The 15,412-nt window shown below is 43.1% G+C and overlaps 1 protein-coding gene across 2 annotated transcripts in view; it reads right to left on the reverse strand.

The window, feature by feature from the left end:
- LOC115113706 (leucine-rich repeat-containing G-protein coupled receptor 4-like) overlaps window positions 1-15,412 on the reverse strand; it is a 31,537-nt gene that overhangs the window by 8,172 nt on the left and 7,953 nt on the right. Inside the window, exons 1-6 of one of the 2 annotated variants that reach the window (XM_029641645.2) lie at window positions 10,258-10,329; window positions 10,005-10,077; window positions 6,612-6,683; window positions 4,273-4,344; window positions 1,993-2,208; window positions 259-330 (exon numbers count right to left, since the gene is read on the reverse strand). In XM_029641645.2, coding sequence (XP_029497505.1) covers window positions 259-330; window positions 1,993-2,208; window positions 4,273-4,344; window positions 6,612-6,683; window positions 10,005-10,060 — 488 coding nt within the window. In that variant the 5' untranslated portion in view covers window positions 10,061-10,077; window positions 10,258-10,329. Of the gene's footprint in view, window positions 1-258; window positions 331-1,992; window positions 2,209-4,272; window positions 4,345-6,611; window positions 6,684-10,004; window positions 10,078-10,257; window positions 10,330-15,412 lie in introns of those variants that run through there. The other variant, XM_029641643.2, reaches the window with a different exon arrangement.

The following is a 15,412-nucleotide window of genomic DNA, read 5'->3' on the forward strand; positions in this document are numbered from 1 at the left end:
ACACTGACGTCCCGAGTGCTCTGGGTGTGGGGGGTGAGTGGCTCATACACACTGACGTCCCGACTGCTCTGGGTGTGTGGGGGGGTTAGTGGCTCATACACACTGACGTCCCGACTGCTCTGGGTGTGTGGGGGGGTGAGTGGCTCATACACACTGACGTCCCGGCTGCTCTGGGTGTGTGGGTGAGTGTGTGTGTGTGTGGGGGGGGGTGAGTGGCTCATACACACTGTTAATGAGTTTGTATTCAAATGCACTTACAGCGTCTCTAGGTTCTCTAGCCCCGTGAAGCAGCTCTCCCCAATCTCCTTAATTCTGTTATTATGCAGATGCCTAGAAGATAAAGGAGATATTTATATTCCATTCCCGGCTCAAATTAGACTTTACTGTTGCAGACGAGCCAAAAGGGACATTGAACAACAGAAGGAACATGTATAGGATATCTAGTCTGTGTGATTGAACATGGAGGGAGGTTTTAATAGGAATCCATCTTTATTATATATATATATATATATATATCTTTATTATATATATATATATATATTTTTTAACCCCATTTTCTCCCCAATTTCGTGGTGTCCAGTTGGTAGTTACAGTCTTGTCTCATCGCTGCAACTCCCGTATGGACTCGGGAGAGGCGAAGGTCGAGAGCCGTGCATCCTCCGAAACACGATCCAACCAAACCGCACTACTTCTTGACACAATACCCACTTAACACGGAAGCCAGCCATACCAATGTGTCGGAGGAAACACCGGAAACTCCTGGCGACCACAGGAGTCGCTAGTGCCAGCCAAACCCTCCCTAACTAACCCCGACAACGCTGGGCCAATTGTGCACCACTCCATGGGTCTCCCGGGTTGCGGCCGGCTGCGACAGAGCCTGGACTCGAACCCAGAATCTCTAGTGGCACAGCTAGCACTGCGATGTAGTACCTTAGACCACTGCGCCACTCGAGAGGTCACCTGTCTGGATTTTTAAGCAGGATATAATATAGCAATTCTTATTGACATATAACACACATAAAAACAAAATGCTCAATCTGCCACATGGCATCTCATCCTTTGTGGATGAACAACGCAGCACTTTTCACATCTCCCACACTCCCTGCCTGGTAGTAAGACCCAATTCAATCTATTCATAAGGTAAATGTCCTCTGCAGCTATCACCAGAGACCACAGTGATTGGGAAGTCAGGTATCATTGTGAGTGCTGGTGTGTCGAAGCCTGACGGATTCAAGGTATTTTCTTCCTGTTTATTCTTGCCAGCCACTAGGGACACAGCTCTGTCCTTTTTCCCTCTAACTGGGCCCTGCAGCAATAGCATTTTCCTTGTGCGTGTGTGTGTGTGTGTGTGTGTGTGTGTGTGTGTGTGCACGTTTGTGTGCGCGTGCACGTGTGCATGCGTGCGTTTGTGTTTGTAGGGGCATTCCACAGTAAGTGATGGCTTCATACAGTATGTTGATGTATTTAACTGAGAATTTAATTTGACTTGGAATGGAATGGATTTGAACATCTGCAATGTTTGAATGGTAGAGAAGTGTAATCTGAGGGCTAGTTCCTTTGACACTTTGTTTAAAAATATTAAAATAGTTACATGTAACTGTCTTTCATAATAAAAGTTATATTCTATTACCCATGATTCCTACATTTTCTTCTTCCAACACATGTAAATCTCCACCAAAAATATCTAATGTCTGTGCTACATCTGAATCTGCAGTATACTACCAATGAGTTGAACCCCCCAAACTCTCCCATATGGGAAGGAGCACAGAACAGATCCTCTGTTTTGACTTGAATAGTTCAGACATGGGTTTAAATACTATCTTGAGTTTACTGAGCTTGCCTGTCACAATGGAACCAATAGAATGATCACAAGGAGTCCAAACCCTGCCCCTCTTGCACTCCAGAGAGACTAGAGCAAACGCTAAATGTATTTGAAAGATTTGAAATAGTATTTGAACCCAGGTCTGGAATAGATAAATCTGCAACACTCACAGCACCACCAGACTGGAGAGGTTGGCAAAGGCATTGTTGGGGATGTGGGTGATGCGGTTGAGTGCCAGAGTGAGAGCCTGCAGGTTAGCCTGGTGTCTCATGGGGCCCACTGGGACCTCAGTCAGGCTGTTGTCATCCAGCCAGAGGTGGCGGAGCTGCTGCAGGCCCTCAAAGCTATCCTCAGGCACCGTCGTGATGTGGTTGGCATCCAGACGTCTGCAGAGGGAGGGGGGGGAAAGAGATTTTAGAAACCTTTATCTTACTAGTTATGTCACACCAATATGTGAATCCTGTCATACATTCACCACCATTAACATTCTCACGTTGAGGACATTTCATATTGATACAGCACATAACAGAGAAAGAGAGAGAGAGAGAGAGACAGAGAGAGAGAGAATCAAGGGCCATGTAAGGAATGGTATTTATGAGGTATTTCTATGGCCTCAGTAGAATAACATGAACACTACGGTCCTCCATTTTTAACAGCTTTCCATTGCCCTTAATCTTATCAACTGCAAATATTTGAATCAGCCATTGGATAGCCTACTACTGTCACGTCCTGACCTTAGTTCCTTTTTTATGTCTCTGTTTTAGTTTGGTCAGGGCGTGAGTTGGGGTGGGCATTCTATGTTTCGTATTTCTGTATTTGGCCTGGTATGGTTCCCAATCAGATGCAGCTGTCGATCGTTGTCTCTGATTGAGAACCATACTTAGGCAGCCTGTTTTCCCACTATGGGTTGTGGGTAGTTGTTTTCTGTGTCTGTGTTATACTATACAGAACCGTTTAGGTTTTCATTTATTTCTCTTGTTCTTTTGTATTCAGTGTTCGGATATATTTAATTAAAATATGGACACTTATCACGCTGCGCATTGGTCTGATCTTTCCTACTCCTCCTCAGAAGAGGAGGAAAACCGTTACAACCACATTATAACGTATGTATAGAAAGTATGGAGTTACTATACAAATTGGAATTTCATTACTCTTATAAATATTCTGCATTTATTTCTAACTATTTAAACTGCTCTGGTGAGAACTACAATCAAAAGGTTTTAAATAGCTTTGTTCTACACTCAAGGTTTCTACTAGTTTTGTATTTGGCTGGTGCTGCACATTCTGTTCCTCATTCATGAAACCTGCTCCTTAATGTAGTATCACAACGTTCACTCTCTCCCTCGCAACAAAAGCTCTATCCCTTTGTAATTCTGCTCTTCCACAGACTCCCTCTAAGTTTCAATCTCCTCTTCCCTAGCTCTCTTTCCACCTCCATGACTCCATATCTCTCTCTCCCTCTAAATTCCCTACGAGTCTGTGTTGGAAGCAGAAAGGCACGATGATTGACATCTAACTCTCAAAGGCATTATACAAACCCAGCTAGGCTCTGCCAAAACATATTACTTCAGCTACAGACCTTAGCCCCTAAGAGAGAAAAGACTCCTGCAAAAAAAAGAGAAGGAAAAAGAGAGGGAAAACGTGGGACTGAGGGAAAGGATCTGGAGAGGTGATAAATGGCAGAAAGCGGGATTTTCAGCATGTCCCGGACCAGGCTTCCAGCTGGAACTCATCCTACACTATTCACAGTCAGAGTCAAAAGAGGCACAGGGAAACAAAGATGGAGTAATGCTCAGTCATAGTCCCTCGTCGAGTGACATGCAGTAGTCACAGAGTCACTAAGTTAAGGTCAAAAGAAAAGAGACGCTGAGGAGCTGGGGATTTGGAAACCAGTGCAGGGTTCTACGCAGACTATTTTTACAAGGAGCACATGTGCGCGCCTAAGTTGAAAAATTTAGGCGGACACAAAGACATTTAGGAGCACAATGAAAAATATTTGAGGTATTAAAGCTAGAATCCTTCATTTTTCTACTGGTACCTGAATTCAAATTCCAGGTCACACAGCAATAATTAAAATGGCCGCACTGTAGAGCCCTGCAGTGTCTAGGAAACATAACCCACACACATCCCTTTCAAACCCATACAGGCAAAAATCAACCACATAAATAAATAGATGATGTCGAACTGTTGGTAAATGCAACGTGGTGGGGGGTAAAGACAGCATGGTAACCAGATGGTTATGTGTGAGCTGTGTAAAGGTTAGTGCAATGATGCAGGCCAGTCTAGAGGAAGCTAATAGGTCAATTGCATTGTAGAGTGAATGCTTCCCATTGTAAATGTCATGATTATGCTTGCGATGTCCATGAGTTTTGCCATTTCAAGTCTCTAAAAGATGTGTGTGTGTGTGTGTGTGTGTGTTTCCAGATGGGTGAAGAGATAGGGGGACTCACAGAGACTGTAGAGAGTAGAGGCTCTTTATAGCTGTACTTGGAACAGTCTTCAGCTGATTATTCTGCAACATCCTGAGGGAGAGAACACAGTTTTATAACCTGACCTGTGGTCGCACCAACATGCCTCCTCATTACAATTTCTGCACAACCAAATCAAATCACATTTTATTGGTCACATACACATATTTAGCAGATGTTATTACGGGTGTAGCAAAATGCTTGTGTTCCTAGCGGCAACAGTGCAGTAATATCTAACAATTCACAACTATACACAGATCTCAAAGCAATAGAATCGATTAAGAAATATATAAATATTAGGACAAGCAATGTCGGAGTGGCATTGACTAAAATACATACGGTATGAAATGAGTAAAGCCGTATGTAAACATCATTAAAGTGACTAGTGTTCAATTATTAAAGTGACCAGTGATTCAATGTCTATGTATATAGGACAGCAACCTTTAACGTGTAGGGTTGAGTAACCAGGTGGTAGCCGGCTAGTGATGCAACCAGCAGTCATGTGGTGCGTACGAGAATGAGAAGATCAGCTCTGTATTGAGTTAAAGTGTGAACACAGTATGAAAATGTATGCACTCACTACTGTAAGTCACTCTAGATAAGAGCGTCTGCTAAATGACTAAAATGTCATGTAAAATGAACACAAAAGGATCACAATGTGTTACAGCCTCTCAACCTCTTATCTCTATAAAGGGTCTAAATCATTGACTAACTAGCACCTCAGGCTTTGTTTCATAAGCTTGTGTATGGGTTCGGGGTGAAGTAGAGTGTACACTATGCATTACAGTATACTTGACTGTGGGGAGGATGTGTGTGTCTCTGAGCACACACGTTTGTGTCTGCATGCATATCCCATATGAAAGAATACTAGTGTATACTATGGTAGGAATAGTATAGTATTCACTCACTGTAGTGTTTTTGCAGACTTACCCACTGTATTGTTTTTTTGCAGTCTGAAGTCTGCAAAAACACTACATTGAATACTGTAGTATACTGTAGTATTTACAGTTTACTGTAGTATAAATACTGTAGTAAAAAACAGTAGTTTATACTATAGTATTTTTGCAGTCATTACTGTAGTATTTACTAAAGTGTTTTTGTTTTATCATCTATGACATAGAAGTGGGGGGCTCTCTCTTTGACAAAACATACTGGACAAATACTAAAAGAGCAAATTTTTCACAGTTGTGTCAAGTTGGCTGGATGTCCTTCAAGTGGTGGACCATTCTTGATATACACTGGAAAAACTGTTGACCGTGAAAAACCCAGCAACATTGCAGTTCTTGACACACCCAAGCCGGTGCGCCTGGTGCCTACTACCATAACTAGTTCAAAATTCACTTACATATTTTGTCTTGGCCAATCGCCCTCTGATTAGCACACATACACAATCCATGTCTCGAGGCTTAAAAATCTACTTCATCTACACTGATTGAAGTGGATTTAACAAGTGACATCTATAAGGACCCATAGCTTTTACCTGGATTTACCTGGTCAGTCTATGTCACGGAAATGTTTTGTCCACTCAGTATATATGGTCTATCCTTGGCCTGTATTTTTTTCACTTACAGGGGGCACAAATTGGGATATGGGGAGTGGAATGGGCAGGGTATATGCAAATTAAATACTGTAATATTTAATATAGTAAAAAAAAAGGTTTTGGCTGACTGACATTTCAGCAATATTTACTAGTGTTTTTTGTGGATAATTCTGTAGTATATACTATAGTATTCAACAGTATACTACAACATTATATACTACTCATGATCAAGAGATACTACAGTGTGTAGTATAGTATACTACAGAATACAGTAAGTACTGTAGTATTCTACAGTAAACAGTAAACTGTAGTAATTTTTATGTGGCATGTGTGTACTTGACCATGTAGTGATGAGCGTTAGTATCCATCTGTGGATTCTAGTCTCTACTGGACACAGATGTGGTTATGGTGACTATCTCCCTTCCTCTCTACTATCAGTAGTCTCTGTCGTCAAAGCAGGCTAGGGCCCAGGGGAACAGTCCCTCTGGTTTCCTGCTTCTTCACACACACGTCACATGGCCACCGCTAGTTGGGAAGGAAGTGAACACCTCCGTTTTTATTTCATTCACCTGTATTTCATTCACCAGTTTTATTTACAGGTGTGTGCATGTGAATGTCTGTGTGTTTGATTTTGTGTGGGTTGTGCCAGAGCACTCACCAGTACTGGTCTTTGAACCCTTGGCTCAATGTACAGTCACAGAACATACAGGTATTATATGAGTGTTTGTCTGTGTGTACGTGTTGTAAGTGTGTGTGGAGGACCAATGAGCGGCACACTAACAGGACTTTGAGCTGATGCAGTCCAGACAGAGCGTCAGGGTGGATGAATGAGAGGTCATTTCCTGCCAGTCGCCTGAGGTAGAGAGAGATGAAGAGAGGGAGAAAAAGATGGTGATCAATTCATGATTGCATCGAAAGCAATGATTCATATAGTAATCTATATGTTGTTGGTACAACTTTCAAAGCTCTCAATTTAACAGCTTCACTTTGAAATGTTAATACATACAAGATTGAAAATCATTGACCAAAAAAAACGAATGAAAACACCCCACAGGCTCCAGTTTGTGTCACCAGGCATAGCATAACATAACATAACATAATGCCTGGGGTGCCAGAGAGACGTGTCTGTGCGACGGCATTTTGTCACTTCACCAGACCCTCTGGGGAGAGTGGACACATTAGGACTGGCCCTAGGTTTCCCTTCCTGGGCCTGGTCTACCTCCCCTTCCCTTCCAGCCAGGATATCAGGAAGAACTGGCAGTGTGAATAATCATGTGGGGGCGGGATGTCAGGGACTCATAGTTCCACCAAATCTGGCCTGGGAGATTAGCACCAGATTTATCACCCTCTGCAACTTGAGCTGGGTGGCATTAGATTCCCCTGCAGCCAATAGCTGCTGGGTGTGAGACTGAGAGCCTGGGGAATCTGAGTAACAACTCCCACCATGCCCTAATACAACCCCACAACGCACCCCCTTACTGGGGCCTACTCGGGGACACACTTCCAGGGATGTCGAACACAGTTGGTCCATCATTTAACAACCAGACAGCATCATATGACAGGGTCTCTAGTCTAAACACACAAATGCTAGTGGCAGACTTCCACTGTGATCCAATGGCAGACCATGTTTAAAATAATATTTGTTGTGGTTGACAAACATGGCTGGATTTGGAAGGTTATATAATGGTACATGCTCTACAACTTGACTTGGCTCTGGCTCAAACCACAGGATTCCACAGGACACGCTTCACCATCAAACACCCAAATCAATTTGGCTTCTCATGCGTCTTTATCAACTATTCATTGACGGAATTGTTTCCTTTTGACATCATTTTTATTGTTTCCCAGCAGTAAATGAACTGTTGAAGTACTTGTAGTCAAAGGGGCCAGTTTCATGCACATATGTTGAGCCTACCTGTTGACTCTCTTGCACAAAGTTTGCTGCAACTGCAAGCCCAACTACTGACAATTAGTAATTATTAATCTAGGACTCAAGTAACAAAGCTTCAGGTTTGAAAGCAGAGTAGGATTCATGTGCAAATTGTATGTGGTTAGTGTGTCTGCCACATTTATATGGTACTGTAAACTTTACGTCCAGTCTTGGAGCTGGTCAACGCCCACATGTCTACGGCCCAGCCACCACACGTCGGCCTGCTAACAAATTGCTAAGACATCCTTCATGTTTCAGGGTGAAGAACCTCCCCACCCATTCCCTTTCTGTCAACAAATTCAGAACACGTCCCCCTAGGCTTTGATGAAGGCAGAAGAATGTGCTAAGCCTTGTTGAGGAAATACTAAATCCTTCCCTTCTGTAGCACCACTCCCACAACCATTCTATTTCACTAAGAAACTCACTGGTAGACAACATACACTTCAACATCAGAAGGTAAAGAGACTAGGAACACACGCTCATGGAGACAAATGTGTACAGAGACAGACAAACACATATTGAGGGGGACGACACCCCTACATCTCTTTATCGGTCAGCATGGGAGCTAGGCTGTGTTGTGCTTTGTTCAGGATGGGAGGTGTGTATGAAGGAGGGTTGCGTGACTATCAGAGAGGGAATGTTTCTCTCTGGGCATGTCCCCCTCTCTTCTCAGTAAGCCCTCAGGGCTGGAGCTGTGGTTCAGTGACAACACCACCACGCCATCCTCTCAGTTCACTCAATGAAACCTTATGATTTGTTTCAAGGATAAGGCTAAACAAACACAAATTAAAAACTGTCAACAAAACAGCATTCCGAAGCACAAAAATAACTGCTAGGCCCTACTGCGCTGCTCAGTAGGGTTGGGCGGTATCCTGATTTTCATACCGAGATACCGATTCTGTACCATACCGGGGTATGCGGTATTATCGGCAGTGTACACGAGGGGAGCTAATTCAAACAAAACAAAACTAGTTTTTTTGTTTATTTTTTTGGGGATACAGAACAATTTAGGCAACAGGGATCCTGATCCAGGAGGGGATTGAATATCTCTGCTGTAACCAAGAAGCTTGATCTTGAAATCTAGCCACTCAGCTCGCAAGTTAGCAAACCAAATGCGTAGCTGGAGCCCTCCGCCGGATATAATTGATTTTGACACATTTTAGGATTTCTTATAGTTAAAAGCTGCAGCTGTAAATAGTCTATCGGTAAATAGCCCACCCAATTGACCTACCTCATCCCCATACTGTTTTCATTTATTTACTTTTCTGCTCTTTTGCACACCAGAATCTCTACCTGCACATGACCGTCTGATCATTTATCACTCCAGTGTTAATCTGCTAAATTGTAATTATTCGCCTGCCTTTTGCACACAATGTATATAGACTCTTTTTTTTCTATTTTCTACTGTGTTATTGACTTGTTTATTGTTTACTCCATGTGTAACTCTGATGTTGTCTGTTCACACTGCTATGCTTTATCTTGGCCAGGTTGCAGTTGTAAATGAGAACTTGTTCTCAACTAGCCTACCTGGTTAAATAAAGGTGAAATAAAAAATAATAATAAATAAATAAAACGCACCCCATTTTTTTTTAAACAGTATTGAAAATGATAGACAGTATTTTGAAAAATATCCCGGTATACGGTATCTCCCAAGCCTACTGCTCAGCTCCAGAGCAGGATGGAACCCAGAGAACAGGTTTCACTAAGTATATATGACACTGGGCAGAGACTCCTGCCCCTGCCTGAAAGGTAATGTTGAGTGGTGGAGTGCAGCGAGAGTGCCTTTTTAGCCGGGTTGTCATGGAAACCATTGTTTTGCCTTCTTCCTTCCTGCCTTGCATTCCTCCACTTACAATGCGATGAAAAGTAAATTGCCCTTTGACAGAGCAGATGAAGTAGACCTAGTGTTCAGAAGAGAAGGGAGCAAAGACTTGTCCGAGATGATAGACACAGACAGGCTAAAATAACATGGGCACAGAAGCAGAATAATGTTAGCTGGTCATTTTGCATTCTCAGGGTGACATGTTACCTGATATCAGGTAGACAGATCTTATCTTTACTTCTAGCTCTGAACCAGACAGAGGGGTAATTTCAAGAGTAAAAAAAAAAGAAAAAAAAAGACAAACACACTCTAAGATTAGATATGCTCATTGAATGGGTCCCAGAACTGAGACATGCGGTTGCCACCCTGTAAATTCTCAAAGAAAATACAATGAAAGAAAGAATGTGATGCATCTCACATACATGTTCTCTGGAATCATACGTAGCCTACAGTCATGGTACTTTTTGATAGTCATCATGGTGTAACTTGCCCTTTCTGGAAACACAAGGCATGACTCTTTGGTTTAAGAGAAACTACAAGGTTCTTCATATCTCATTGAGCAACTTGTTGATCAAACACATAATACAACTGGTCTGTTGTGGTTGAAAACCACTGATTATCATATGCATGTGACAAACTGTAGTGGGTAATGTACTAGAAAAGATGAATACTCACAGTTCTTCTAGATAGGGGAAGTTCTTGAAGACAAATGCCGGGAGCTCTGTGATGTTATTCATGCTGATGTCACTGGAACCAAACAACAAGTGTCATGAGTGAATCAGTATTTCTCTCAGGTTAGAAACAGAACACAGCCCTGATTCCAATTCAAATCTCAAACAATCAAGCTGGATTTATACTCATAAAGACACAACAACAGAGGATTGCAGAAATAGTATATAATGTTTGATGCCATGGTAGTGTGTAACACATGTATCTTTTTGGAGGCATAACTAGGAAGTAACTGCTCAGAAGCATGCTTTCAACACTGTTACATTGGTTTTCCTGTAGATTGGTAGAGGGGAAGTACTGTCATCTTCCCCAACAGTATAATGATTCATTTGGGCCAAAACAGGTCCCCAGCAATACTGTAAACCCTTGAAGAAACCCTCCTCATATTGCCCAGGGGACGTTCACTTTTCCAACTCACTGCAGAGAAAGACAGGCATGTAGCAGCACGACAACTATGCAGACAGCACTCACGTTTCTTCCCCACCTGACTAATCCAGTATGTGACTTACATATGTAATACATAGAGAGTAACCGTAGGCAAAATTGATGAGAGATTGTTATATAGGCAGGTTTAGTAAAGATTGTAAACTGTTTTTTAGAATGATCCTAAAGCAGCCTACAGATTAGTACAGATCATCTTTACTTCCAATAAAAATGACACAGGCTATAGTATAAAAAGACAGCAAAAATGGTATGACACCATAACAATTCCCTTGTGTTCCACACCTTCAGGCCACTCTCATCTTGATTAGGAATCCATTCATTGGTTTCAAAGAGGAGTCCATAGACATCAGATGTTAGAGTTGAACCACAACAGGAATGAAAAAACATCCTGCTTTTGATAATGAAGCGAAACCCCCCAAAAGGGTCAATCTAGGCCTCCCAGGTGGCGCAGTGTGCCACCAGAGACTCTGGGTTCGAGCCCAGGCTCTGTCGCAGCCGACCGCGACCGGGAGGTCCATGGGGCGACGCACAATTGGCCTAGCGTCGTCCGGGTTAGGGAGGGTTTGGCCGGTAGGGATATCCTTATCTCATCACGCACTAGCGACTTCTGTGACCAGGTCGCTAGGGGCACGGTGTTTCCTCCGACACATTGGTGCTGCTGGCTTCCGTGTTTGTGTTTCGGAGGACGCATAACTCTCGACCTTCATCTCTCCCGAGCCCGTACGGGAGTTGAAACAATTGGATACTACGAAATTGGTGCGAAAAAAATAAAATTAATAATAATAAAAGGGCCAATCTTGAATTTCACTACCAGGCCTCCCCAACGTCTTGCATGTGTGTGCATGTAGGACTTTGGATCCTTAAAGGATAATATCGCCCGCCACAATCCCACCCCCCACGTTTCTAACTACAAAGGCCCTCATCATCCCTGCCATCTATCTTCCCCATCTCCAGGTTACCTAGCTTATCCAATTGCCTTCTAGGCGCTGTACAATGGAGCTTCCACCTTGATCCACCCCCTCCTTGGGGCGTTGTGTGGCCACTATTTGGAAGACTTTCCCGGTGATCCCTTTGGATACATTCTGTCTTGCTGACAGCACCCCTACACCCGCACTCTATAACCATCTTCCACAGGCTGTTGGCTGCCATGGTCAAGAGTGCAGGCAGCCACAGGGACAGGATGAAAGGGGTGGTCTATGAATGCTGTCACCCTCCCTCCCAGCTGCTTTAGTCATCAGGGGACCTACCTAGAAATACAGCTGTGATACATATAGAAAAAACAGCACTCTTTCTGAAGCAAAACAGTTACATGCCCACTGTTCTGAGGCTATGAAATGTCAACATGACATCAAATAATGCAAAGGTGTCACTTTGGGCTCATATCAGCCTTGGTGGGAAACGGAAAGAATCACATTTCTAGCAAGAGTTGCCAAAAGTTTCACTTCTCAAGCGAGATTTCCCTACAGAAAAAAAAGGAGATCAGTGACAAAGACATCAAACAGAGGAAAGTATGGGGAGCAGGCAGCAGAGGCTGTTGTCAAGTCTCAACAGAGCACCTTTAAAACTCCCTGGGAATTCACTGCCTATCCAAGTAAACAGAGACACACAGATCATCTTTACTCAGAAAAAAATGTCTGCTAAAAGACATGATACCTTTCCAAACTCACTTTTGGGGTCAATGTCAAAGACAAAATCTATACCTTTGAAACAATTAAAAAAGAGAAGCAATAATTAATCTGCTATGATGCAAGATGAGAATAAATATATTATCTCAGCATTATCTCAAAGCCATCCACAATCTCTCCATGGTAAGAGGGTCAAAAAGAGGTCAACCCTGTTCAAGGGAAATTATACTTGTTATTTAGTTGCTTATTGTGCGGTCTCTGATGGTTGGAGCATGGTTTTAGAAAAGCTTGTGGTTATAAGCACATCCTTAAAAGACTTTTGTGGAGGGCTAATAAAGAAGGCCTGCACACTGTTTATGCTCCCAATTCAATGATTTATTGACAACGTTTTGATCCAAAACAAATCTTGGTCAGAATGATTTTAACCTGAGCTCGGAGTTAGCTTTCCCCTCACAATTACACAGGCCACTGGTGTTTGTCCACAGACCAGACAAGGAGCTCAGCAAAGCCACACAACAACCACAGAGCTCCACATTACAGACAGAGAACTATACATGGAAAGATTGCACTGCTTGGCAAAGGCAGACCATAAAGAGATTCAACTTAAAGCGACTCCAAAACCAAGGCGTGTATATGTGGTATGTGTGTGGGCGGATCAGACACTGGCTGGCATGGAGCCATGAGAGGGAGGGGAAGCTACCGTGCCAAGAACAGCAAGAATTGACAGACAGGACAACGGCAGATAACTAAGATAGAGATTTGGGGAAAAAGGTTACTATGTCTGTCCTTTGAAGATCTCTGGGTGATGAGTTGGAGGTAGCAAGTGTAAAAAGTATCTGATGTAGTCTCAGCAAGGGCCATGATTCAAGGAGGCACAGCCTTAGTTCAGATGTACCATGAATCCCAAGGTGATCTTCAAAAGGAGGACAACTTCACTTCCTCAATACCTTTTGGCAGTGTTTATTTAGCTGGCTAATGTCATCTGAATGAAAATCGATATCCTGCCGGTACGTCATTTGTTGAGGTAGAGAAGCCAAACCGGGCACCAACCCAACCACCTGCTACCATTGACTACCTCCGAAGTAAAGCAAACTCAGTAATGCTTTGGCTTTTTAGCCCCCTGGTCCCTTGACAGCAGAGTTGTGGGAAAAAATGCAAGTAATGGGTAACTATTTTCTCAGCCGGCTGTTTCTTATTGATTAAAGAGGTGAAGGTGGTGAGAATTGAGGAAGATGGCTGAGGTTCCCTGGCTGCCATGCTGGAAAGGAACAAGGGCACTTTGTATACACAAACGGGCAGTGTGTTCCACCATGGGAGTGCAGAGAAGGTCAAGCATTTACCACATGGGTACAAGGGGAGACTGATTCGCTGTAGCTAGAGTGCAAACAACCAGCCTGCAAGGCAAACATGTCAGTCCTAAAACGGTGAGAGACAGAGCGAGAGAAGTGATTGATATGGGTATGGGAGTTGTTGTCGTTGGCTTTCATTAAACTTAGTTATTTTGCTATTCAAATGTATGCTTTTTATGCCAATTAACAACATTGAATTGAACCAAGAGAGAGAGATTGACAGAGAATGTGATGACGAGAGAGTTGGAGAGGACTATGGAAAAAGAGGATAAAAATTGTGAAGATGAGTAAGTGATTAGAAGTAAAAAAGGAGTGAGAGTTGTGTATACGGGAGTGAGAGAAAGAGACAGAGCAAAAGGGGGGGGGGGGGAGAAGTAAACATTCTACCATCTTGCAGTCATCCTTTTGGGAGCGGGAACCAGTGACTGGCTCCTTTCACCTCTGCTGACCATGAACAAAAGTATCATTCAGCTTAAGATGGATAGAGGGCACCAATGGCAAGTGAGCTAGCTGGACCAGTGAGTGAAAGGGCATTAGTCCCCCTATCCCCTCCCTCCCCTAAACTTGTGCTTGTTCACACTATGAAAGGACTTCAATTGAGATAGGGGGTGTCCCCCCATGCACACATGAGAGCGAGAGTGCACACACAGTCACCAAGCCCTCAAGAGACTGAGATGTTCTTTCGTCACTCGTATCTGTCAGAGGGGAAATTTGTGTACAGGGTGAGGGGGTTCCAGAACGTATTTCTCTTTCTCCCCACCTGTTGTCCTCAGGCAGGAGAGTCTCATTTTCAGCTGCCAATAAAAAAGGTAATGTACACACCAACATGCTGCAGGCAGCTCCACCCCCCAGCCCACCTCTCCAACCTTCCCCTGGGCTGCTGGCTGGTGCCAACACAACACTCTGATTTATGGACTGATAAAACAAAGGGCACAGGCCAATTCCTGTCTGTGTCAAATTCCGTAAGATTATGTAAATCAACAGATGCATAAATGTTAAAGTATTGTAGGATATTGCCAATGAAAGTGGCAATGTACAGTACTGTATATTATTTTGTGACTAAGTATATGGGTTAATAATTTTGAAGAATGACCACACATGAAATAAAAACTTGAAGTACCGCTCTAAATAACTACAAATGCAGGACAAGAGCAGGTCTAGTCATAACTGTCTGAAACTATTCCAATTTAAGAAGACATTCCAGAATTCCAAGGCCTGACTTTCAAAAGATGAAGTTCATGTTTGTGCTCCTATTTCTGTAAGTTCTCTTCATAACAGAACTGCTGCCCTCCATTCTCCTCTCTGCTTCTCTGTACAACAGATTCAGTACATTCATGGGGTGGCAGGTTGTACTGGATGGAATCACAGCAGGAGGAAAATCACAAAGCCAACCTTCTGGGAAACCATTCTCCCACCTCTAGGGACAGCAGGGCCTGCAATGTGCCTCTTGTAAGACTGCTGGACCTGTCTGCTTCTGTCATTATCTCTCTCTCTGTGTGTGTGTGTGTGTGTGTGTCAATTTCACTGTCTCTTTCTGTCCATTAATCTCTCCCTTCAGTATTTCCTTTACTCAATTTATCAAGCTTCACCATTTGCCCAGCTTGCTGATTGATCCCTGTGTTTCTGCTGTTTGAGCAAAAAGCTAATAATTTCCACTAAACGTCACAGCAGATAATGTGTACC

The sequence above is a fragment of the Oncorhynchus nerka genome, linkage group LG28, assembly GCF_034236695.1.
Source record: "Oncorhynchus nerka isolate Pitt River linkage group LG28, Oner_Uvic_2.0, whole genome shotgun sequence".
NCBI lineage: Eukaryota > Metazoa > Chordata > Actinopteri > Salmoniformes > Salmonidae > Oncorhynchus > Oncorhynchus nerka.